The following is a 27988-nucleotide window of genomic DNA, read 5'->3' on the forward strand; positions in this document are numbered from 1 at the left end:
AATATCAAACCTAAAACTAACTTTACCCCGCTGAAATAGCATGGCTCCGTGAGGCCTCCATAGGGAGCAATGACACTTCCTCTCTCAAGATCCATAAAGGTACTAAAAACATATTTAAATCAGTTCATGTGAGTACAGTGGTTCAATATTAATATTATAAAGCGACGAGAATATTTTTGGAGCGCCAAAAAAACAAAATAACGACTTATTTAGTGATGGCCGATTTCAAAACACTGCTTCATGAAGCATTGGAGCACAGATGAATCAGTGTGTCGAATCATGATTCAGATCGCGCGTCAAACTCATAGGTCAAACTGCCAACGGCCGAAATCACGTGACTTTGGCGCTCCGAACAGCAGATTCGACACACTGATTCATCTGTGCTCCGATGCTTCCTGAAGCATTGTTTTGAAATCGGCTATCGGCTAATCCAAGGTCTTACGGGTGTGGAACGGCATAAGGGTAAGTAATAAATGACAGAATTTTCATTTTTGGGTGAACTAACCCTTTAAGAGAGAAAATATCAGAATCAATACAAAATCATTGTATCGCAAATCAAGAATCAATGTATTGTCCCAGCCCTACTGGTTAGTGCTGGTTTGGTGCTCGTCCAGCTGGAGGAACATCAAAAATGCATGCAAAATAGGAATTTAATTGCAATTTTTTATATTATAGTTTTATTTTAGTAGATGTTTTTTCCAGTGAATTTAAGACATAAGTCTCTTCTGCTCACCAGGGCTGCATTTATTTTATCAAACATACAGTAAAAACTGTAACATTATGAAATAATATTAGAATTTAAAAGAACTCCTTTTTTTATTTGAATATATTGATGCAAAGCTGAATTTTCAGCATAATTACTCCAGTCTTCAGTGTCACATGATGCTTCAGAAATCATTCAAATGTGCTGATTTGCTGCTCAAGAAATATTTCTTCTTATCAATGTTGAAAACAGCTGGTTTTATATATATATTGTATTGTATATTGTATTGTATAAACTCATAAAAATACATAAATTCAATTACATAAAAAATTATCACAATATTGCTGCTTTTCCGTATTTTTGATCAAATAAATTCAGCCTTGGTGAGCAGAAGAGACTTCTTTCAAAAATATTTAAAAAATCTTAGGTTTTGGATTATGTGACAGAACTGAATGCTAACAGATTTTGATGCACAATTTTTTTGATTTTTTTGTCTTCTTACTGGATGAAATGTGAGCGATTCATTTTGGAAATTTTATTTACATCCTGATATTCCCAAAAATTGTATAAAATTCAAGGAAGAAACCCTGACTTTTGCTTACAACATGTGAACTGAAAAAACACTACACTGTATGTCATTGCAAACTGAACAGAACCACACAGTCACATCTTTTCTCTTTACATGATCTCCTGTGCCCCGGCGGGATTTGGCGGGAATGGACAATCCGAAGCAGATGCGATGAGAAGCGAGACCACATGGCCAAGATCTGATATCAGGAAGAAATGCGTCTGGCTCAACGCAGTAGATGCACTGAACTTGAAGGTGAGGTGAAATAAGATGCCCTCCAAATTTACCAGCAGCTGCTTGAAAGTTCCACGTTCTGCGTTGAGCCATGTTGAAAACGGCAAACAACACATCAGATAAGTGTATCTCCATTGCTCTCTTTCATCATGAGGTTGGAATCGATGCCAAAACGATGTTATCAGCACGATGCAATCCATATAGAACGCTATAATGAATGCTCCATCGCATTAGTCCACTAATTGTGGTCTGAAGTCTGAAACCCTGCCAAGCGCAACAAGAAAATGAGTTTCGTGGAGAATGAGGGGGTCAGAATGTGATGCCCCCCACCCTCACTTCACCGTTACGCCCGTCAAGTTCGCCCGTATCAACAGCTCTGCTGAATGGAGTGGCGAAGAGCACCTGATGTTCTACTCGCCACACATACTCGCGTTCTGTCACTCACGTTAATGAAAAAGAGCCCCCATGGCTCACCCCACTTCCAATGCATAGTGAAGGAGGCGCGGGCCCCCCAGGGGTAAAATACACATGCACACACACACATACAGGCCTTACGGTGATGTTATGCATATTTCTGATCACAATTTCTCAGTATGTTTTATTTTTAAAGCACTCCTATTGAAAGTGACAAACATACAGCAGATGAATGGTGTCAGCTGAACAAGCATGCAAGTGCATTGCAAAAAAAAAAGAAATCCTAATAAGTATTTTGTTCTTGTTTTCCAGATAAATTGTCTAAAAATTCTTAAAACAAGATACATTAAAGGGTTGAATAGCAAGATAAATTAAAAGGGCTGCTGGCAAGTTGGGCTTTTAGTAAAACTTGGAGTAGAAACAATTTTCACTTAGAAATTGGTAGTAAATTTCACAATTATATGTGAAATTTTGAAGAAGAAATCCTGAAATAGTACTTTCTTGTAAAACTTACTCCAAAAATCTGTTTTATTAACAACTTACATATATATGACGACTTCAGATGCAAAAACCTCTAAGTGCTGTCTGAAATTTTCTTCTAAAATGAGCATTTTTATCAAGCTTGTATGTTTATTTTCAGTTATCTCACTTTAATGGCAATGAAAAGGACATATTAATTGCCATTAAAGTGGAATTGCTGAACCTAAACATACGAGCTTGATAAAAATGCTTAAGTTATAAAGAAAATTTCAGACGGCACTTACAGCTTTTGCATCTGAAGTCTTCATATATATATATACATATGGTCACACTTTAGATTAGGGTCCAGAATAAGGCATTAATATGTGCTTTATTAAGTACTAATAAACAGCCAATAATATGCATGCTAATTAGCAACTAGTTAAAGGATTAGTTCACTTCAGAATTAAAATTTCCTGATAATTTACTCACCCCCATTGTCATCCAAGATGTTTATGTCTTTCTTTCTTCAGTCGAAAAGAAATTAAGGTTTTTGAGGAAAACATTCCATGATTTTTCTCCATATAGTGGTCAAAAATGCAGTTTAAATGCAGCTTCAATGGGCTCTACACGATCCCAGACGAGGAATAAGGGTCTTATCTAGTGATGCGATTGTTCATTTTCTGAAAAAAATAAAAATGATATACTTTTTAACCACACTTTTTAACCACAAATGCTTGTCTTGCACTGCTCTGTGATGCGCCACGCATCAACTAATCACGTTGGAAAGGTCGAGAGTGACGTAGGCGGAAGTACAGAGCAAGTGTTTACAAAGTGAACATGCAAAGACTAAGTCAAATGGCCTTTACAAAAAAAAAAGAGAGAGAGAGAGAGATTTAATGTCTTTTTGGAATTATGTGCACTGATGAATTGTGAATAATAAGAGCAAATATGTTTGTTAATTAAGTCAGTTTTGTTGTTGACTTTAAAGTTTAATATGCTATTTAGTCGAAGGTGAAATGTGGTCTCCGATCATCATTACAAATCCAGTGAAAGCGAAACTATGGAACAGGGCCTGTATTTACACCCACCCATAATCGTCCACTTCTCCATCCAAACCACAGGCATTTGACTGATGGATGGAAAGATGGGTGAATAATTGAATATATTATTCACCTAAGCAGAATTTTACTCAGCGTGAGCAGCATTTGGGGTCTGTATAGTTGGCACTGTCCTTCCCTCATCGAGTTTTTCACTGCTTTGGGCACACGCAAAGTACTCTTGGCATAAACACAAGTCAAGATACCACACTGTAAATGCCTGAGCCTGTTTACTCGGTGCAGTAAACGCTTTGAGGGCAATTAAATGTCCCACTCCCTAATCTCCAGTGGGAAATGAAAATGTCTGTGGTCTATTGGGTCACTGACCTGTCAGTCTGTGAGATTGACAGGTAGCGCTCACAGTGAGACAGCGAGGTAATTATAAGGCGGTCAGTCTGATTAATGAACTTTGACCACTCAGGTCAGTGTATATGACAGTTATGAGAAATATTAACTCTTGCAGATGTCATAAAAAGGTCTAACTTTAACTAATTGGATCTTTTTGGCTAATGCCTTTCGCAAAGGCATTTCCACAATTGGTTCTGTCAAAGGTTGTAGGAAGGTCTGTAATTCTTAACCTCTTGACCAGTACTGACTATTGCCTGATAAAGTGTCCGGTTTCAGCCGACTGTATGTTCCTTTTTAGACCTTCTTTTTGGTATTGATAAAATAGCCAAGGCATTCTCCTCAAAATATTAGATTCATCCGTGCTGAGGAGCCGTGCCGATGCACAACCCACGTAAAGATGATAATTCCGCAAATAACTGCAATTGCAGATTTCAAACAGAGATGGTGACAAAGAGCCAAAAACTTACGGACTAAAGCTTTAAGTGAGTTTAAAACATGATAAAAATAATTAATTGTCAATAGGTTTGCTGTTGTCAAAAACAGCTTAAACCAGTTTAAAACTGATTTAGCTGGTTTAAAATGGTCGTTTAGCCTCTCCATGCTGCTGTTAGGCTGGTTTATCTAATTGGCCAACTGACCAACTGAAATGTGCTCAAAAAACCCCTCTAAAATCAGCCTTCCTGGCCAGCCAGGTGACCAGCTAGGACCAGAAAACTAGCTTAGGCTGGTTACCTTTTCAGTTAGGATGCTGCCTATGTAGACAGCTCAGTAGGTTTTAGAACAGAGCTTAAGAAGTGTGTTTGCAGTGTGTTGCAATCATTGGGTGGTTACCGTCCTCATTTCCGTTGAATTACAAGAGGAATTGTCCCCATCAGTCTGCTAATCATTAGACTTCTGTATAAACGTTCTTTTTCATTAGCGGTTTTCAACCACTTGTGCAGTTTGTTGGGCAAGATCTCTTTTTTTGCTTTTCCAACAGCTCCATACTGTAGGTTGGTAGACTGTCTTTCCTTGATTTTGCTACAACTGTAAGTCCATTGCTAGTAAATTTGTGCCATATGATAAATTTCCCTTCCAGGTCCATTTGTCACAAACTGACCTTGTCCACCCTGTCTCCCTTCATTTTCTGCCCTCTCAACAACTGCAAAGCAGCACACAGAACCTCCATGACTCCTGGGATGATATACATTGAATGCCCGTGAGCTGATTAATAAAGCAGAGGGCTGATGGGAAATGAACCGCAAACTTACTCAAACAGCAATAAAACAAGTCAGGATTCACAAATCTGCATTAAGAAGGCCCTGTGCTAGTTGCTCCCCCTCCTTCCTCCTTTCGCCCTGATTTATAAAACAGGACTGGCTGTAATTGACTCCCCCTCGGATCCTAATATAAAGTTATAATCGGACTCGGGCGTGCGAGCCAGGTCTCCGCCACACGTTTAAAAGCAAATAGAGCAAACTGCATGGAGCACAGAAACACGGCCATGAATGATGTCTCTGTGAATGCTGGCTAAATTAAGAGGCAAGGGTTGATTTAGGCCATCTCACTCCTCTCTCTCTCTATCTTTTTCTTGCCTTTTACTCTCTTTTTAAGGGTTGCATCCACCGGTTCTTGTACTTGTACTCCATCAGATGCATAAAACTGCTTTTATAAAGACTATAAGGCCCAGTTTCACAGACGGGGCTTAGACTAAGCCAGGATTAGGCCTTAGTTCAACTAAGTAGCTTTTATAAACATACCCTAGAAAAACACATTACTGGTGTGCATCTTGAGACAAACAATGACACTGGCATATTTTAAGAAATGTCAATGCAAGTTGTTTTCAGCTGAAACAGCTCAAACATGCATTTTAGTCTGGGACTAGCTTAAGCCTTGTCTGTGAAACCGGGGGAATATGTATCAAATTCGTATGAGAACAACTCAAGTCAATATAGCGCTTAGATGCAAGTTTAAATTACAAAAGGCTTGGATTTTCAATGTGGTCTCAAACTTTTTGGGTCCCACTGTGTGGTTAAACCAGATTGAACCATTAAACTGTCATTGGGCAGTTTGTTGTTTAGGGAAGAAGTTCTTATCTAGTACTTTTATCATAGTGGTTTGGCATGTGTATTGAGCTGACATTCGTTATTTGATTATGTTAATATTATCCAGGTCTTTGGATGTTGCCTTTCTGGCTAACAAATGCTCTTTATTTTCACTGTACCAGGGACCAACAGACTACAGACCCTGACAGTTAAAAGATCCATGTAAGTATTTTAGCAGTAGTATATGCTGAGACTGATGGCATCCTTCAAAGCCAAAGTTACCCGGGTCATTAACTTAATGGTTTCACTTCAGATTTCATAATACTAACGGTTTTGTGCCAAATTATCTGCCTTCAGTTCATGCTATACGACACAAGAAGGTACTGCGGTATTAGTGATGCACATTTCACTCAAAATGATTTTTTTTTTAACCCCAATGTACTCTACTGTTCAAAAGTTTGGGATTAGTAAGAGTCTCTTATGTTCACCCAGGCTGAATTTATTTGTTAAAAAATACAGTAAAAACAGTAATACTACGGAAGAGGATTAGGGCCAAGCAATAATAAAAAAAATAAAACCATCTCAAGATTAAAGTTGTTAAATTACGAGAAAAAACTTGTTAAATTTCAAGAAAAAAGTCAAGATAAAATGTTGAGAATAAACGCATTAAATTATGAGAATAAAGTCGTTAAATTATGAGAACAAATTCGTAATTTAACGAATTTGTTCTCGTAATTTAATGACTTTTTTCTCATAATTTAATGACTTTATTCTCAACATTTTATCTCAACTTTTTTCTCGAAATTTAATGACATTTTTCTCATAATTGAACGAATTTGTTCTCGTAATTTAACGACTTTTATCTCGTAATTTAATGACTTTATTCTCAACATTTTATCTCGACTTTTTTCTCGAAATTTAACGACAATTTTCTCATAATTTAACGACTTTTTTCTCGTAATTTAATGACTTTATTCTCAACATTTTATCTCGACTTTTTTCTCGAAATTTAACGACATTTTTCTCATAATTGAACGAATTTTTTCTCGTAATTTAATGACTTTATTGTCAACATTTTATCTCGACTTTTTTCTCGAAATTTAACGACATTTTTCTCATAATTGAACGAATTTGTTCTCGTTATTTAACGACTTTTTTCTCGTAATTTAATGACTTTATTCTCAACATTTTATCTCGAATTTTTTCTCGAAATTTAATGAGTTTTTTCTCGAAATTTAACAACTTTTTTCTCGAAATTTAACAACTTTAATCTCGAGATGGTTTTATATTTTTATTATTGCTTGGCCCTAATCCTCTTCCGTAGTAATACTGACAAATTATTACTTTTAACATTACTGTTATTACTTTTTCAGCATTCTTTGATGAATAGAAAGTTCAAAAGGACAGCATTTACTTGAAAAAGACATTTTGTAACATTGTAAATGTTACTTTTAATCAATTAAAAGTTCTAATAATAAATACTATTTTCTTTCAAAAAAAAAAAAATCTTACTGAACACAAACTTTTGAACAATAGTGTATGTTAAAGCTAATATCACAGCTTCCTTCTTGGTCATTTTGTTGAATTACACTATAATGTCATGCTAAATTTAGGCAAATATTGCAAACATTTACTGATGTTTCTCTGTATTTAAGTAGGATATTATACATCTGTGAATGCATGACCAAAGCGTTGATATCCGGCCAAAGTATTTTTCACACCTGGGCACTTTCTGTTCTCTACTTTTTGCAGAACACTTCAAAATAAATGAGTTCGCTGATGATTAAGAGACCATGACTAACAAAAAAACACCATCTACATCATGTTTTTACGAAAATGGTCGAACAGTCAAGATGGTAACAATGAAAGGAATTTTGCATCTCAGTCAAAAGATACTAAATTATATATTGAATAGGTCGAAGTCAAGTAAATCATGGTGTTAAACTGTGCAGAACTACGTGTGAACATTCTACAGCAAACCAAATTCACTGAGTAGGGAAGTGCTTGAAGCCTAAATCTGAATTTGGAAAGGCACGAAAATGAAAAATGCATTCTATGGAGCCCCTAAATGGACATGGATAGATTTCACTCATCACATGAAGATAGTAAGGAGAGATGACTGACAAGACAATGGCAGAGGATTTGGTGCGCAACATTGACAAATGTCTTATTTTGTAAAATGTGTAGTCAGTACCGCCACTCCCTATACACAGAGTACACGTGATCGCGAATTGGAAAGTGAAAGTAAAAAGTGAGCATGCATTCAAAGTGATTTTATAGCGGCTCCCTGATGCCTGCAAATTATATATAATATCATTACCCAACTATATAATTGCAAGAGAATGCAAAAACATTGCAATCTATTTTTTTCCTCCCATTTCGTATTTTTTTCCATCACCACGTCCCTTTATGGGCTCCATAGAATGCAGCATTCCCTTTCCGAACATAGTATTCGGCTTCAGGCACATCACTAGCACTGAGTTTGGTTTCTAAGGGTCATGCTAATGCTTTAAACATTATCCCAGCTAACAAGGAACATTCTCATAACTTTAGCCAACGTATTCCTCAAAGTTATGAATATTCTTCCAGTAGCCTAACGTTAATAGAACGTTTGTTCAAAGTTATCTGTGGTGCTTTCGAAATCGTATACTGAGTAGGTACAACATAAATAGTATGAATATGGGTAGTATGAATGAAATTCAGACACACTCCATCTGCCATGTTGTTCTGTCACGTGACCTACCAGCATCAATTGACCATTCACAAAGACCCACCCCCTTTAGTTACTGTTGTCCGACAAGCCATGCCGATCTCACACCATCTTACACAGTGAAAAATACACCGCGGAGCAAAGAGAACACTGACAACTCATCGACAGACAAGACAGAGCAGCTTACTTTTGATATGAAACAAGGTCTCAAATTTCAAATTTTGTCATTTTTAAAGAAATTTAAACAATTAATACCATTTTATGGCTCTTTAATGTGTCGTGACAGATCGCTGTAGCGGCTCGTGAACTGATCAACTCTTCCAACTAGTTCATTTATAGCATCAAATAAACATGAATGAACATCAGAAGGAATGATGTTTCGCGGGAAGACGTCTGTACACACCATTTTTCAAGCTCAAGTCCACCAACGTTAATCTACTAACTCCCCTGACTGCTTTGTCAGACATAACGGTGGATTCTGTATTATGACTGGTTAGATTGCCTGTCAATCAAACTCCCGGCGAAGTTTCACTGCCATTCATAAACCCTCTCTCGTGGCCTAATGTGATAGTAAAGTGTCCATTGAATGCGCACTTCAGAATCTCTGCGGAAGTAGTAGGTCATCTAGGTACTTTTGCCTACTGTTTTCTGAGTACTATGTATTCGGACCTACTACACTATTGCCGTGCTGTATTTCGCATACTATGTAGTAGGGTATTATCAGATTTTGGACATAGCACTGGTCTTTTATAATGTTCTCAAAATGTTAGCAAAAAAAACATTATTTATACATCGTCCATAGAGCGTTTTTTTATACTTTAGTTGGATTTTCATCTAACATTTTTTAAAAATGTTAATACTTGTTTCAGGAAGTTCAGAGAACAATAAAAAGTAACATTCCCAATATGTTTGAAGAATAATAAATGGAATGTTCTCTAAACATCAAAAAATGTTTTTAAAACATTTAAAAATTTGGACGTTTTGAACGTTCATTGTAACGAGGTTAGTAGATGTGGGAAGAAGGAGGCGGGAACCGGCGAACATTCAACGTAACTTTAATGTAAAATGAACAAATAACAAAACGAAAGTAATGCCGGCAGACCCTCGCGGACATCTGCCGGCCACACAAACATAATAAAACATAACGTAAAGTCCAGGCCTGGTCCTCTCTCGTCCTTCACTGATGTCGCTCCTCCTTTTATGCCTCCGGAGCTCCTCCGTGAGAGACTCGAGGCCGGCACGCCTCGCAGGTGACGCTCATTATCACTCGCGTCACCGGCCTCGCGCCGTTCCCTCACGGCTCTCGCCCGCCCTGCTCGTCACATACATATTTTTCATAACTTAATGGGAACATTAGCAAAACGCTCTTGGAACATTTTTTGTTAGCTGGGTATGTGCCTTGAATGCTATATGAGGATATTGAAGGAAAGATTTCTTCTGAAAGTTCCTGCTCATTTGGCCCAGAGGACTGTCTAGTGTCGAGTTGATATGTGTTTTACAATTCACAGGGCATTTGATAGGTATGTGTCTTTGAACAGCGCCCAGATGCTGTGATCCACACATAGCTGGCCTCTGGCTTGGCAGCTCTCTCGCAAAGCGTTTTTTCATAACCGAGGTTGTAATTCATTTCATACTGAAAAATATTGCCATATTACAGCAGAAGTGGGGAAGAAATCAATGTCAATATAAATAAAAAAAGTGATTTGTACTACGTCAAATAAAACTCAAACTTTCATTTGTGATTTCTGTGATTAACACAATGAATTCAGTGCATTATTTTTTATTAAAAATAGGCACAAAAGCTGTCACCGGGGCAGTACACTTTCAAAGAGTGCAAATAAGTACTTCAAAGGTACATATTGGTACAAAAGTGTACATTAGTACCTAAATGGTACATATTAGAATCTTTTTAAAGGGTACTGTCCCACTGAGAGCTTTTATACCCTTTTTCTGAGAGTGAAGTACAGTGACAGCAGCTGTTATGACTTACCAGTTGAGTTCAGCAATGCAAACAGAACAAACCCACATACCGTAGTTGATTTTGATAAGCTGCATGAGCGTTAAAGGATAACCAATTTTTGTTACAGCAGTCAGTTTGCGACCCATGAAACCTTCGCCACCACCGTGGCGGCAGGCATACCAGAACATGTATCTCTGCTTACGTAAACAGACGTAAAAATCCTGAGAAAAGAAAAAGAGAGGGGGAGAAAAGAAAGATAACATGTTGAAAAGTGCAACTCAAACACTTACCAGCATTTAAAGCATTTCACTGTGAAGAAGCTTCGAACAGATCGCTAACACCTGTGTGTGCTCATGACATATTTTGTTTGAGATTTGAGGTATGGCTTAATGTTATCTAAACAAAATATATTGCTTATCCTGTGTGCAATTTTTCCATAAATGCATTTAGTTCTCTCTCTTTCTCACACTAATTTTTTTTTATTTTTATCAAGTATTACATTTAAAAATGGGCTGTTAGTTCAACTGCCTTGCTCATTCACCTCATCTGTTGCTAATGTAATTTATATATCTCACTCAGAAACCTTCTTATGTGTGCTATTTTTTACAGCTGAAAGAACCTCCATGCCCTGGGATGCATCTCTTGGTTTAGGCCGAGTCTGCTAGCCACTTTGCTGCCAGCGGCATCCACACAGTGGAGAATATGTAAGCTTCTCCTTCAATTAGTCCTGTTTGGTCTTAACACTACAGCTGGCGTCTGCAAACCCACCACTCCCAGGGGACCCGGCCGGTGATATTTTCAGTGTCAATAAACCTTTACACCAGACTGGCAGAGAGGGTGCCTCTAATGGACATCAGTGGTACTGCAACTTTTCACAAATATCACCCATTATAATAAATACATTTTACTTAAACATTATTTAGTGTTTTTCAGCATTTTTAAGTGTTAAAATAAGCAGAAGTAGAAATAGTTACTAACATTATACACAACTTTGCTAATACACTTTATTTTTCCACTTTGAAGCTTGATGCATATTTATTTTTATGCAAAATAAATGATAAAATCACTAGTTTCCTTTCAATCCTGCAGTAGTTTTGATTCAAAGATCAACAGTTCATCTCTATTTCATCTCTATTTTTGTCAATGGTAAAGCATATACCATCTATTTTAATATCATAAAATTCATATGTTGCATAAAATGTTTTATTTCATCAGAATTCACTTTTGTACGGAGCCCCACACATAACAGGCAGGGGGAAAAAAAGATATTGTGACCATGATGCAACTGATGTAAAACAAGGGAACTAATTTGTAAAATAATAATAATTAAAAAAATAATAAATCAAACATGGCTATACGATTTCACTAAAATGAGGGAATGGATTAATAAGATGCAAACTACAATTAATAAGTAGCAATAATATTTTGGGGGGTTTTTTCATGTCATGTGTGAAGCAGTGTTATTTTAGTATCAGAGCTGAAATTATGGTAATAGCCGTTTCATTACTGACACACACTGTTAAGCGTTAGACCAATCACAACAGACTGGGCCATCTGACCAATCAGAGCGCTCGGAAAGGAGGGATTTAGAGAGACATTTTTCCTGAAAACGACAATAACGTATAACTCTAACTCTAACCGAATCCTCGAAAAATAAAAAATGTATGTGTTCCCTTTCGTGGGAACTATCTACGCTACGTCAATGACGTAGTGTCTCGTTCCCTTACTCAGGGAACAAGGGTTACATCAGTAACCCGAGACGTTCCCATCACGTCATTGACGTAGCGTCTCGTACCCTTACTCAGGGAACAAGGGTTACATCAGTAACCCGAGACGTTTTTTGACCTTGGAAGCATGCAAACTTATTGTAGGAGAAGTCCAAAACTAAATTAGGAACCTTTCAAATAGCACAATAGGGGCACAGTAATAAAGTGTCAGTGGAGAATGATTTTTCCCTCATAATGTGCCACAGTAATAGCATCTACCAGCAAGAGCAAAAAAATGAAGCTAACCAGCCAAACATTGACCCCTCACAAAAGAAGAACCAGGGACAATCCCTCTGGAGTTAACCTGGAATCAAATCCCTTGCTGAAATGAGATCTGGCATGCTGTTGCAACAAAGCAAACAATCCAATCAAATGTTGACCGTGACTTGCATATTATGAACATCTGGAGGTTTGTATACAGGTCTGTGGTGTGGTGGCACTTCATGATTGGACGTCATTGGGTCAGATGCCAGTCCTGACCACAGTGTGGTTATTCATTCTTCTGAATTACACCTGTATCCCCAGCGGCCTGCAGAGCCCTGCTTTTTTGTTTGCACAGCTGGTTTGTGGTGAAACAGTCCAGGTTAAATAGTGTCGTCAATTGTCCCTCTAAGACGTGAACCTACGACCCCACGCTTTATTTTAGATGGTGGCACAGTGGTTGCAGGTTCAAATCCAGCCTGAAAATAAAATATCTGAAAATGCTTAAAACAAGATACTTTCATTTGATATTAAGACAAAAAAAAAAAAAAAAAAAACATTGTACTCAGCATTTTTGTCGTTTTCTACGGAGCCTCAAAAGAGACATGATGATAAGAATAAATGAGATGGGAGGAAAATTTGTATTTCAATGCTTTTGCATTTTCTCACAAATATTTTCTGTTCCCCCGAGAAACATTTCCTTCGCTTGCAAACCTTTTGAGCTCTTTGCGAGTAAACGCAAAGTTTCTCAGGAGGCCGCAAACGTTTTTGCAAGGGAATGGGTACGTTTTGCGAGGGAACACAAAGTTTCTCGGGTTAACGCAAAAATTTTGCGATTGAAACTTTCTTTTTTTCTATCCCATCTCATATTTTTCCCTTTTGGGGCTTCATAGTTTTCCAGTACAAATATCTAAACATTCTTAAATAAAGACAGATCTACTAGATAAGCAAAAATATCAAGTCTTGCTTCCTGAAAAATTTATCAAAATTAAGTTATGCGTAAAACAAGAAACAAAATCTGCCAGTGGGGTAGCAAAAGTAAACTTATTTTCCCTTTGAATTGAGATTATTTTTCTAACCCCATTGGCAGATTTTCCTGCCACTTCATTTTGATAAATGTTTCAGAAAACAAGACTTAATATCTTTTTGTCATTTTGCTTCTCTGGTAATTCTATCTGGCAGATATTTTCACTCGATCTGCCAGTGCAGTAAGATAAATACATCAGTATTAAAGATACATTCTCTGAGAATGAGCCTTAAAATCATATGCAGGGTTACTTGTCTAGTAAATGTGTCTTATTTTAAGGATTCATAGCTTGAAAACAAGTCTAAAAAAGACTAAATTATCTCTAAAGCTTTCCATATTTTGTTCTGACTTTCTCAGAACAATCATTCTGAATTGTTCAGTCCTCATAGTAAACAGCTCAACTTGTTTTGGGTGGGTTGGATGGATGGTAATTCATTTGACTAATTTTGGGATTAGTGGCTCTTCCAGCACATGAGACAAACGGAGGACTCTCATTAGAGGAGCGTTAACACTATTTGAGGGCCTGATCAGTCATGTATCACATTAGTGCTGAGGTCAGATGATGGTGTGGAGGTATGCATAACTGGTGGTATGTTCCTTGCAGACATCCAAGAATGCTACTGTTATTTATCACATTCTTGGTACGTATCGACAAGCAACATAATACGTTATTCCAAAGCGTAGGCAATTTGACAATCCGCAAGCGGTCCAAGACTGAAAATTAGGAGGGTCAGGGTCCAAATTACACTTGGAGAGAAAAGAAAAATGGTTGATTTGCTTCCCGAAGTATATATTTTCCTTTCTCTCTCACTCGGCTTCACACAAAGTACTCAAGAGTCAGTGTTTCAGACCTGCGTTAAAAGGTATTATTGATTCTATCTCAACTAAACCGGTGTCCACGTTCCCTAACATAAATATCGCGTGTTGGCGGGGACACTTGCGCCGCTCGGCGCTCCTAAGTACCATCTGGCCGCTGCCAAAACAAACAGTAGTAATGAGTACTAGGTCGTGGTTGAGAGGCCGGTCTAAAAGTCGGGGATTTGCCAGCGTGCGCACACTGAGGGGCTGTCATAAGCCAAATTAAAAGACTGACTGTTTCTACCCCCTCACCTTGAGCGACGCTGCTGAAGATGCTGGGAGTCGACGTGGGGGAATGGGGGAGGGCATCGTGTTCAACAAGCAGATCTTGTATTTGAGAATTGGGTCTGGGGAGTGAAACTGAGGAAATAACAAGCGAGGATTTATTGCCAGATGGTTTGTTTACGTTAAAAGTATGGGCCATTCGCACCAGCCAAGGCGGTTTTTGCATAATACATATAAAATGAGATCCATATTTGCCACACGCAAACCTGTGAAACCTTGCGTTTTAAACAAAGTAACCAGAGTGTCGCTCGGGCGCTGGGCCAGTGACCAGTGTCGGTGTGTGAAAAAAAATGGGTCTGTGGGAGCGGCAGCTGTGCGGAAGAGTTGCATGAGCTCCTGCATATCTCCGTCCATGGAACTAGAGTGTAGTTAAAGCAGAACTAAGTAACTTTTTTAGCTTCATAAATAGTTTTCTAAGTTCTTACGATGGTTAATTGACTTGTAGTGGTGTGTTTGAGGCGTGCACTAACCCCCTCTGGCACGTCTACGCCAGAAAACAGCACTTGCAAGTTGAGCTGCGCCGACCCGACACAATCTCGCCACATGTTCACATTCACGCGAGAGTGACAAAATGCTTTACGGTAATTCAAAAACAATGTATATATTATGACTTTATAAGACAATTTCGAAAATTACCCACCTTCATTGAGATTTCTTGTACTGTATTTGCAAAACTACTGTGCTGGTGAGCGTTGTAGTCGTTGTAGTCCAGAACTGCGCTTGGAGTATTTACGACAGTGTGATTCACTGAAGGAACCTCTAGGGGGAGCTTCGCAAATCTTACTGAGGTCCGCTTTAAGTATTATAAGTGTGGCAAGATTTCATGATTGTGCCTTAAAGGGTTAGTTCACCCAACAATGAAAATTCTGTCATTTATTACTCACCCTCATGTCATTCCATCTGTAAAATCTTCGGAACACAAATTAAGTTATTTTTTGATGAAATCCGAGAGGTATCCGGTAGACTCGTCCATAGACAGCAATTTAACCACCACTTTCAACTCCAGTAAGGTAGTAAAGACATTGTTACAATAGTCCATGTGACTGCAGTGGTTCAAACTTAATTTTATGAAGCGACAAGAGTACTTTTTGTGTGCAAAAACAAAACAAAAATAAGTAACATTGTTTATGTTCAGTGCTTCCAGATTCTGTGTCAGAACGGCAGCTCATTATTGGCTGGAATCGCACATATGCGTTGTGCTTTAACCCTTTAAAGGGTTAGTTCACCCAAAAATGAAAATTCTGTCATCATTTCCTCACCCTTATGTCATTCCAAACCCGTAAGACTTTCGTTCATCTTCAAAACACAAATAAGAGATCTAAGAGATTTCTGTCCCTCCATTGACAGACTACAACTATGATGTTTTAAAAAGTTCATAAAGAGATCATAAACTATTGAATTGAGTGATTTAGTCCAAATTTTCTGAAGAGACTTGATCGCTTTATATGAAGAACAGATTGAATTTAGGCTTTTATTAACATATTCATCAACACACACATCAGTTGTGGTAATCGGAAGCTCAAGCATGTTCGCTTGATGTGCGAGAACGAATGAGTTTCATTCTCGTGTTACGCAGCACGTTTGAGCTTCTGCAAGAGGTTTGTTCTCACGCATTAAGCAGATTCGGTTGAGCTTCTGTTTATGTTCGCTGATCGATGTTTAAATTTGAATAAAAGCCAAATTAAATCTGTTCATCATAAAAGTCTTTTCATAAAATTTGGAATAAACCACTCCATTTATATGGATTCATTTTATGATCTCTTTATGAACTTTTTGAAGTGACAAAGTGGTAGTTGCTTGGACTGTCACTTGAGGGACAGAAATCTCTCAGATTTCATTAAAATATCTCCTTTTGTCAAATGCATGTCAAACACCAACACCCGGCATTTTTAAAAAGCCGTGTAAACATATTTACTTCATGAACATGGAAAACAGCAATAACAGCATTTAACTGTTGTCTGCAGGGTTGTTCTTTTCTCCGCCTCAATGATATGTTATACTGAAAGTTGTCATAGGAGATTTCATCTCTTAGCCCCACTTTTTGCTCTTTCAGTTGTGTAAATATGTGCTTACATTTCATTTCCATTATCACGAAACCCACGACACACAACAAACACAGCTCCGATCATGGCATCCTCCATCCACTGGTTTTTAGCATTTGTAAATGCCGTGCTTAAAGGCATAACCTGATTTTGCTGAGTTCCTGGGTCAACATTTTTGTTGATCCTGGGACAACATTCAAATCAACCAATCAGATTTGAGGGACAAGTTTACAGATTATGTCAAGTTTAGGCTTAAAATCATGAATTGGTGCTTCTACATCAGTGTTATTCATCTATCATTTCCCTTATGGGTAGGAATAGGCTTAAAGATGCCACTGTCGGCCGCTTCAGAGTTCCTATTCCCGGTGCGAATGCAATCAGGAACATGGCCCAAGAGAGAAATTAGTTCCCGGGGAACTATCCTAGTGGCTAGTTCCTATAACTAAGTTCCTAGAACTATTGGGTGTGAAAGCCCCAATTGATAACTTTTTTTTTTTTTTTTTCAACTAACCCATTAATAATATATTAGCATTTACGGACATGAATGATTTCTCAAAACATGACTCATGTTGAAAAGAAGTTTGCTTTGTGATCAAACTTGCACTTTTTACCTGGTAGACAAAAACATAGAAGGGACCAGAGTCTTATCTAGAGACCAGAATGGTACCAGGTGGTACTTTTGACTATGGAGACCGTCAAAAAACACCTTAGCAAACACCTTGCATTACATTAAAAACACCCAGAACACAATAGCAACGCCCCAACAACCACCCCATCATCCTAGCATCATGGTGGTAATTTTTGCTCAGGCAAACAGCACTCATTTTCTTTTTTAAAAAAAGTAAGAAATAGCTTTGCTAAGAATGTAAAGCCATAAAACAAGTTATATCAATCTTAATGTAAAAACAATTAGGTCTTTTCAGGTAGAAGTCCTCATTGAGTCCAGTGAAAGAGTTGATTGACTTTGTGCAGCAGCGACTGCTTATTTAACATCAGGCCGTGAAGTACAGATCTGTCTCACGCATGTCAAACTTCATCTCTCCAAGAAGTCTGAAGGAAAACATGTTTCTCGTTTTGCTTATTAAAACTCTCTAATGAACATTTAACTGGTGTTTGCTTGTTACAAGCCTGAGCACGGTCCAGTAACAATGCTTCTTTTGTTCTGTCCTGTGAAGAAATGCTCTCGCTGTTCTTAGAAAAACCCCTGATGTCTCTGAATGTCCAGGACAGGTCAGAAAAGGCTCTGATGATGTCACTTGAGATGGACTCAAAAATGCAGAACTGTTTTAATGTGGTTTGTGGCATTTACTGCGCACGATTACAAAACCCATTATGCACATCCACAAAAAATGCTGCCACCCCACGGCTAACCCACAAACTGGTGCAATCATTTCCGCTCAGCCCAACAATGCCACTGTTTTTGCTGGACGGCTCTAGTGGTCAGACGCATTACAGGTGTGAAAAAACAGGCCTCAGTTTGGGCATCATTCATTCTGAAGGTTATTTTTAGTGCTGAAAAGTTCAATGTGGTGCTACGTTTCTTTGGCAGCCTGGAAGGGTTTTCGAGCCAATGCTGGATGCTGCTGTGGCTAAAGTCTTATGTGTAGGGCGACAGCAATATGAAATGTTTATTAAAGGCTGCTTCCTTTGCCTCTTTATTTTTAACTCGAGTTGCTCGTCAGTATTTGTTGACAGCCGTGGTGGGTGTTCCAGCCTTTCTGCATAAGACTGTCTTTTCTGTTCTTAAACAGATTTCTGTTTAACATTCAGAGACACACCTACTAATCATTATTTTACACTTTTTTTTTTTTTGGATAATAGTAAAGTCATCGAAATATGGAACTTATAGATGCATGTTAATAAATATGTGCAAACATGCAAACGATGTACTAAAAACGGAAAAGTTTACACATTTTTCGCGTACAGACGACAACATTGTCAAAACGACCCCCATTCTCACGGAACCACGAAAACGACTAAAAATGCTGTATTCTGCTGCCAGGCCAGTAGTTGGCAATGTCACTTTGTAAAAGAAAAATATGCGCCTATAGTCTGAACATGTAATACGCATGCACATGACATCACAGTTTTCACAAATTTGTGTTTTTGTTGTTTACGTTGGGACGATAGCGATATCGTTTTCAAAAACGTGCACTTTGAAACCTGTTTTCAGAAAATGCAAATGAACGGCCAAAACACATAAAAGGTTTTCCATATTTAGTTGAAAACTGTGCCATGTAAACAGCCCCTTATATTTGAGCTCCTATGTCTTTTCTCTTACATTTATGCATTTAAACATTTTTATACATTTATAAATGCTGTTGAAGGAGTTCACATGCACACTTGTTGAAGCTTTTTCTTCAGTATATGGTCCAAATAACCTATTTAATCAATCAATCAATCAACCAACCAACCAACCAACCAACCAACCAACCAATTTTAAAAACAAAATAAATATTAAAAATAACTTTAAATAAAATATAAAAAAATAAGTATTTAAGTAAAAAAATAGATAAAAAATTAAACTATTTTAAAACATAAATATTAAGAAATATTTTTAAAAATACATATCTTTGATATTTTTATGAATTATTTTAAAAGTAAATATTAAAAAAATATTTCAAGAAAATAAATATTAAATAATTAATATAATTTAAAATTTCATTTAATAAATATAATTTAAAATGTAAATATATTTAAAAATATTTTTTTTTAAATCATTTTTAAATATTTTACATTTTATGCATTTGAGCATAAACCTTTAGATTAAAAATAAATATAAAAAAGAAATGATTACAAATATATATTCAGTCAAATAGCATAGGCTACATCCAAAAGTTGTGGGCCTCCAGTATTTGGATAATCACAGTTTCAAATGACACCCTTCATGTATACAAGCTGCTTTCCACTGCTATCTTGACTCATTACCTCTCTAGATGGAATCCCATCATGCATCTGACTGATGAACTGTGCTCTGGAGTGAAAGCGGACATCTCGATAACAGACAAATCACTTTGAATTACTGCTCCAGTCAATGGGGTGTGCTGGTCGGTAAGAACACACGGTCAAGAACGGTGGGCAAAGCTCCTCTTATGCGTCTGACAACAGTCTGGCGTGACGGGCTTATTACTGCACCTCCCGACCCACCGCATTCAGTTTGTTCAGGCTGGCTTTCCGCAGACCTCTCGTAAGACTGTGGCAGTGGCTCATGGGAACTCCCTCGCACATGCCAGCTTTTCCTAGGGCGCTAAAGGTCGGGTTAAGACTCAGTGGAAAATCTGTCGGAGGGGGTCTGTTGCATTTAGGATCAGTTGTTCTTCCTTGGATATTATTACAGAAGCGAGTGCTCTCCTGTGTTGGGGATGGAATCCAGGAAAACACATCGGAATGTGCCATGATAAATTTCATGTGGCACAGCAGTGCCAAAGGGCATAAACATGAGGACAGCTATATGAGCGTCAAGTGAGGGTTCATAAAAGTACAGCATCATATATGGCCAAACTGAACTAAACCCATCACTGACACACACGTCTTGTTTTGGGGCATTTTTACAATTATATGACTCCTCTGTTACTCTAACGACACAATCCAAACGGGATAGTTTATAGTCTCTTTGACATTTTTATGCCTCATCAGGCCCTGCCAGGTATCGGATTAACCAATATTTACGTAAATGATGATCTGTCGGCCTTCGCCGAGGGCTTTTAGCAGTTTTTTCCTAGGTGGTCCATTTGTGTCTGACAACCTGACACCTTTTTAACTCCACGTTCAGTTTTCTGTCTTTCTGCTTGATGACATACGAGTGTTGTCGTCATCTGATACGTGAGGATAACAATAACTGCTAGTGCAGCTCTTGTGACAGGCCTGCTCTGGAAAAATGTATTTAAAAAGAATAAAATGAGCTTTTAAATTATGTCACGCAAGTAATTTAATAGAAACATTGGAATACATTTAAATTCCAAAGTGGCAGGGAGGTAAAAACTAGAGTGAAATGTTTTTATTACTATTTCTGAATGATTTAGCGCCTTCGGGGCTGGTATGTAAGATAATATGAGTCAAATTTGGTTCTTTGGTCTCCTGATACTGAAGTAACTCAGCCTGTCCAATTGTTACTAAATGAAAACAAAACAACATCCAGATCGTTTAATTTAATACACGCAGTAAACAATTTTCAGATAAAAAGATGTTGTTTTAAAAGGCAAGCATGCCATGAAATGACATAAATCAAGTGTTAGCAATTCTATCATTGGTCTCAACCCTTAATAACGGTAGAAGAGCGACCTCTTGTGGTTGCCTTTAGTTTTGTGAGCAGCAAATGCATGAAATCTGTTACCCCAACTAATAATAAGCCTAAAAAAAAACTAAACCATTAGCATGACGCTGCATATTTATATATTTTAATGCTTTTTATGCATTTATACAATACTTTATACTTTAATGTAACTATTAGGGGAGACCTGGGCTAGTTGTCACACATTTTCAGTGAATTCAGTGAGGGGAGTTTATATACAGTTGCAAGAAAAAGTAAGTGAACCATTTGCACAATCTGTGAAAATGTGAATAATTTTAACAAAATAAGAGAGATTATGCAAAATGCATGTTATTTTTTATTTAGTACTGTCCTAAAGAAGATATTTTACATAAAAGATGTTTATATATAGTCGACAAGGGGGAAAAAAGCTGAATTTATTAAAATGACCCTGTTCAAAAGTATGTAATCCAATGATTCTCAATACTGTGTGTGGTTACCTGGATGATCTACGACTGTTTTTATGTTTTGTGATGGTTGTTCATGAGTCTCTTGTTTGTTCTGAGCAGTTAAACTGAGCTCTGTTTTTCAGAAAAATCCTCCAGGTCCCACAAATTCTTCAGTTTTCCAGCATCTTTTGCATATTTGAACCCTTTCCAGCAGTGACTGTATGATTTTGAGATCCATCTTTTCCCACTGAGGACAACTGAGGGACTCAAACACAACTATTAAAAAAGGTTCAAACATTCATGCTTGATGCTCCAGAAGGAAACACGATGCATTAAGAGTTAAAATACTTTATAAAGGATTGGTAATGAAAAGATATACTGAATAGTGATGATAATGTTAGTAGTAGTAGTGATGATAACAATAATAATAATAATAATAATAATGCATGTTCTTCTAAATACACATTGAGAATATCCTATATTGTCATATTAAATTAATGTCAATTGGTGCTGCTTGTGTGGAGTTAAGGGTAGGCATAATAAGCTTTAGCTTCAGCCTACACCTTTTGGTCAATAAGAGTGTAAACATTTATTTTTTTATTTTTTTTTTTTTCTATTTTTTTTTTTAATGATCTTGTAATTATTTTATTTTGTATGGTTTTGTATTTGTACATGCATATGCACAATTGTATGTATGTACCTGTAAGTCTCATGCTTTCCTGTGCAAAATGATGCAAATGGAATTTTGCTTGTTGACCAAAAAAAATAAAAAAAAATAAAATAAAATAAATAAATAAGAGTCGGGGGGTGAAAACTTTTGAACAGGATGAAGATGTCCCAAGTTTTCTTATTTTGTTGAAAACCTCTTTTTTTTTTTTTTTTTTTTTTACTGCCCTTCAGAACCAACAGAAGATACTTGCATGTTTCCCAGAAGAAAAATTAAGTATAATTTACCTTGATCTTCAAATTCAAAAAGTTTTCACCCCCCGACTCTTAATGCATCGTGTTTTTTTCTGGAGCATCAGTGAATGTTTGAACCTTTTTTAATAGTTGAGTTTGAGTCCCTCAGTTGTCCTCAGTGGGAAAAAAATGGATCTCAAAATCATACAGTCACTGCTGGAAAGGGTTCAAATATGCAGAAGATGCTGGAAAACTGATGAATCTGCAGGACCTGGAGGATTTTTCTGAAGAACCGAGCTCAGTTTAACTGCTCAGGACAAACAAGAGACTCATGAACAACCATCACAAAACATAAAAACAGTCGTGGATCATCAGGTAACCACACACATTATTGAGAATCAATGGTTCACATACTTTTGAACGGGGTCATTTTAATAAATTCAGCTTTTTTTTTTTTTTCCTTGTCAACTATATATAAACATCTTTTATGTAAATTATCTTACTCAGGACAGTAGGCCTACTAAATAAAAAAATAACATGCACTTTGTATGATCTCCCTTATTTTGTTAAAATTATTCACATTTTCACAAAGTGGTTCACATACTTTTTCTTGCAACTGTATAAACAAAAAATCTTGGCTACAAAAACGTTATTATACATATTTACAGTTACAGCACCTAACAAGGATACAGTTTATTGAGTTTAATAGTTTAATACAGTTCAATCGTTTGCTTGTTTATTTATTTATTTTTGTTGTTTATATTAGTTGAGGTTACAGATTTTATGCATAAAATAAAATAAAATAAAATGCACATTTGTGTAATTGGACGTTTGAACAAAAACCTTTTAGCACTTTGAACGGAACGTTAACAGGAACCTTGTAGCTGCTTCATTTTCTAACCGGGTTTATTTATCAGTGACGCCAAACTTGCTAAACCAAACTAGCCTCATCTTTGTTGAATTGTTTTCGTTAGAAATCATAAGGTAAGACTTCCTTAGACATTTTATTTTCTTCGTTTTGTTTGTATATCTTATAGTCTTCACAGAATGAGTGTGCCGTTTGATAATAAACAATGTCGTTTCACATTTTTGTCAGGACTTAGTAGCTATGCTATTTGCCAGAAAACTTGTAACGTTAGCTTATTATTCGAATGAGATGTATTGCACTTATTTTTGTGTGTTATAATTATAATAATAATAATAATAATAATAAAACCTTCCAAACATGGTCTTATTTAATAATCTATACGAAGTGTTTTCAAACTGGTGTGCAGGGATCCACAGGGAATGAAAGGATCTTATTCGATGGAAATGTTTAGAGAAAAACTGTTAAAAATAGATTAATGAAAAAATAAATAAGTAAATGAATGAGAAAACATAATAATACAACTACAGTACATCTAACAGTAGTAGAAAATGAAATAATGAAACTTTAGATATATAATTCAAATAATATTTTGATGTTAATAATATTAATTTATCACAGTATATCTACACAATAAACTATATAGATACCTTTTAAATTGTGTCCCTCGCATGAGGATCATATTTGGGGTTTTGTGGCAGTTTGAAAACCCTAACTGCTTAAAATGTGTGACTTCTATATCCTCTTGACTCCAGATTGTGTCCATCTGATTTTAAAATGGAGCCAGCATGTCGAAAAGACAAACAGAAACAGCAAACACCGACCCGTGGAGACAGAACCAAACAGAAATCAGCCCAGCAGGAGCTGAAGCAGAGACAGAGAGCAGAGGTGACACTCCCTCTTCATCCTCATTTACTGATGATGATTATATACAGTACAGTCCAAAAGTTTGGAACCACTAAGATTTTTAATGTTTTTAAAAGAAGTTTCATCTGCTCACCAAGGCTACATTTATTTAATTAAAAATACAGTAAAAAACAGTAATATTGTGAAATATTATTACAATTTAAAAATAACTGTGTACTATTTAAATATATTTGACAAAGTAATTTATTCCTGTGATGCAAAGCTGAATTTTCAGCATCGTTACTCCAGTCTTCAGTGTCACATGATCCTTCAGAAATCATTCTAATATGCTGATTTGCTGCTCAATAAACATTTATGATTATTTTCAATGTTGAAAACAGTTGTGTACTTTTTTTTTTCAGGATTCCTTGATGAATAGAAAGTTCAAAAGAACAGCATTTATCTGAAGTACAAAGCTTCTGTAGCATTATACACTACCGTTCAAAAGTTTGGGGTCAGTAAGAATTTGTATTTTTATTTTTTTGAAAATAAATTAAAGAAATGAATACTTTTATTCAGCAAGGATGCATTAAATCAATCAAAAGTGGCAGTAAAGACATTTATAATGTTACAAAAGATTAGATTTCAGATAAACACTGTTCTTTTGAACTTTCTATTCATCAAATAATCCTGAAAAAAAATATTGTACACAAATATTTTGTACAATTGTACACATTAAATGTTTCTTGAGCAGCAGATCAGCATATTAGAATGATTTCTGAAGGATCATGTGACACTGAAGACTGGAGTAATGATGCTGAAAATTCAGCTTTGCATCACAGGACTAAATTACTTTGTGAAATATATTCAAATAGAAAACAGTTATTTTAAATTGTAATAATATTTCACAATATTACAGTTTTTACTGTATTTTTAATTAAATAAATGTAGCCTTGGTGAGCAGACGAAACTTCTTTTAAAACATTACAAATCTTAGTGGTTCCAAACTTTTGGACTGTACTGTATTGTCAGATTTGATTGATTTGTGCCTGGAAATCCTGCCTTAAGTTTATCTTATGATGGTAATCAAAAAAAGATGGTAATTCACTACCAGTCAAAATGAATATGCTTGTATTGCTTCTATTTTGCAATAATTTTATTACAATTTGAATGAAAGTTTGTTTATTTAAACAATTAACCTAAACGTCAGAATGTCTTTGTATTTAGTATGTCATTCTTATAATAGAAAAACATGAACAAAACCTGATGATTATGTTTTGAGAGTTTCAACAAGCATCTTGTGCTTCTATTCTGTCACTCGTTTACTTGCATTTAGTGAAATAGGGTTGCAAAGAGGCGGAAAGTTTCCGGTAAATTTCCACGGGAACTTAACCTGGGGAATTTTGGAAATATTCCAATTTGGAAACTTAACAGGAATTTATGGAAATTTACAGGAATTTATGATTAATTTATGGGAATTAATTGGAAATTTTGGGAAATGTATATAAATTTATAATATTTATGTAAAACGTATCATATAAAAACAAATATAAACATTTTGTTTGGTCATAACATGAAATAAGTTATTTATTTTTTGCATTCAATTAATTCTAATTTAGTAAATATGTAAAATAAATATATTTTTTATTGCAGCAATTGTTATGTGTTATTTATTTCAGTGTCACGTGATCCTTCAGAAATCATTCTAATATGCTGATTTGATACTCAGTTATTATCATTGTTGGAAATGGTCGTGTTGCTTAATATTTTTTTGGAACCTGTAATACTATTTTCAGGATTCACTGATTCATAAAAAGTTAAAAAGAACATATTTTATTCAAAACAGGAATCTTTTCTAACAATATCACTTTAACATCACTTTTTATCAATTTCACACACATCTTTGCTGAATAAAGGTATTCATTTCTTTCAAAAAAAAAAAAAAGAGAGAAAGAAAATTACTGACCCCAAAATTTTGAACGGCAGTGTATATTACAAAAGATTTCTATTTTAAATAAATGCTGTTCTTTAAATTTTTATTCATCAAAGAATCCTGAAAAAAGTATCACAGGTTATAAAAAAAAATTAAGCAGCACAACTGTTTCCAACATTGATAATAAATCAGCATGTTAGAATGATTTCTGAAGGATCATGTGACACCGAAGACTGGAGTAATGATGCTGAAAATTCACCTTTGCATCACAGAAATAAATTATATTTTTTATGTATATCAAAATAGAAAACCATTATTTTAAATTATGTTTCACAATATTACTGTTTTTTCTGTATTTTTGATCAAATGTGCATGTTATGGACTTCAGGGGGTGTGGCCTCAATAGCCCTGCAGTAAGTAGTGTGCTGTGTGATTAGGCTTGTTCGAGATGCATCGGCGCTTCGCAGACCGATCGGCGAATTACATCAAAGTACCGCGAGAGCAATCGGAGACCAGACGACTCCTTATGCTTTTGAATCGCTCTCGCGGTACTTTGATGTCATACACCGATCGGTCTGCGCAGCGCCGATGCATCTCGAACAAGCCTAATGTGATTGAGGAATGTGCAGGGTAAAAATTCAACTAAAATTGCATTAAATATGGTTGTTTTAACCAAAATTATGCTGCGAGATTTTTTTTTTTTTTTCAACTACTTTTAGGCTAACCTGCAATTTTGCAAATTCCCTGTTTATTCCCATTAATTCCCATATATTCCTGTTAATTCCCATGGAAAGTTTCCAGCTTTGAAAATTCCTGGAATTTTGCAACCCTACTTTGCAATAGTGCATACTTAAATATTTCACATTCATGTTGTCATTTCTTTCTTTTAAAAGTAAACGCACTACCATTCAAGTTTGGAGTTTGGAGGTTTTTTTTCCAAAAGAAATGAATACCTCTGCTATTCATCAATGATGCATTAAATTGATCAGAAGTGACAGTAAAGGTTACAAAAAGATTTCGGTTTCATATAAATGCTGTTCTTTTGAACTTTCTATTCATCAAAGTATCCTGAAAAAACACATCACTGTTTCCACAAAAATATGAAGCAGCACAACTGTTTTCAACACTGATCATAATGTTTCTTGAGCATCAAATCAGCATATTAGAATGATTTCTGAAGGATCATGTGACACTGAAGACTGGAGTAAATAGTGCTCAAATAGTGCAGACTTAAATATTTCATATTCATTTGTCAAAAATCCAAAAAACAGTCTTTTGATTTCTATGTGTTTAAATTGCAAATTTCTGATCAGTTCATCTCAATTTCTGTTTGTGGTGTATTCCAGATTTACGCCCTGAACAAAGTCATGACTGAACTTGAACAGCAGCAGTTCGAGGCCTTCTGCAAGCAGATGCAGTCACAAGCGGAATGAGAAAAACTCATGTCAGGGCAAACGTTCACAGGTTAGGGTTACGTTACGATGTTACTACTCATATTTTTGTATTATTGTAAACCTTATGATAATCACTTCTTTCAGCCCCCGTCATTTAAACCTAAATGCACCCGCTGGAGAATGCATGGCTGTATTGGTGCACAAACACAGTACTTGAATCTAAATGTGTGCAATCACATCGCAAACATTGGGTAGTATGTACAAAACCAAAAATATCATCATCTTTATCGGAGAACCACCCTGTGAAAAGACATTGACTTACTCTGTAGGATGTTAAACATCTGTTCAGCTTCATTTTCATTGTTAATTGTAATGTTTTATATGACATGCAATGTTTATTGTCCGGAACGAGTATTACATTATATATGATTGTACAAATCTATTTTTTTGACAATTTCTTGAACAAGACAAAATCTTGACTGAACTGAAAATAAGATACAGTTGTCTCTCTTTTAGTTCATCTTTAATTTATTTGTGACATACGTCAATAATGGTTTATGTTCCTTTTACCACAAGCAGTTTTTGTTTAAAATTTGGTTATTAAAAATCTTATCTTGAAAAAAATCTAAAATAATTTTTTTCTCTGAGCTTTA

The 27988-nt window shown here is 36.0% G+C and overlaps 1 protein-coding gene across 6 annotated transcripts; it reads left to right on the forward strand.

Moving 5' to 3' along the window:
- The first annotated feature begins 447 nt into the window (after positions 1-447).
- LOC125256721 (small vasohibin binding protein) lies at positions 448-27966 on the forward strand. Of its 6 annotated transcripts, XM_048172923.1 has the most exons (6): positions 448-462; positions 1438-1526; positions 6033-6072; positions 11130-11224; positions 23918-24050; positions 27288-27966. In XM_048172923.1, exons 5-6 carry the CDS (start codon positions 23940-23942, stop codon positions 27372-27374), a joined length of 198 nt encoding a protein of 65 aa, XP_048028880.1. In that variant the 5' UTR covers positions 448-462; positions 1438-1526; positions 6033-6072; positions 11130-11224; positions 23918-23939; the 3' UTR covers positions 27375-27966. The 6 variants fall into 6 exon arrangements, with proteins under 6 accessions (XP_048028880.1, XP_048028881.1, XP_048028882.1 ...); XM_048172924.1 differs by lacking the exon at positions 448-462 and having other exon boundaries at positions 1435-1526; XM_048172925.1 differs by lacking the exons at positions 448-462; positions 6033-6072 and having other exon boundaries at positions 1435-1526.
- Positions 27967-27988: the final 22 nt, after the last annotated feature.

The sequence above is a fragment of the Megalobrama amblycephala genome, linkage group LG21, assembly GCF_018812025.1.
Source record: "Megalobrama amblycephala isolate DHTTF-2021 linkage group LG21, ASM1881202v1, whole genome shotgun sequence".
Lineage (NCBI taxonomy): Eukaryota > Metazoa > Chordata > Actinopteri > Cypriniformes > Xenocyprididae > Megalobrama > Megalobrama amblycephala.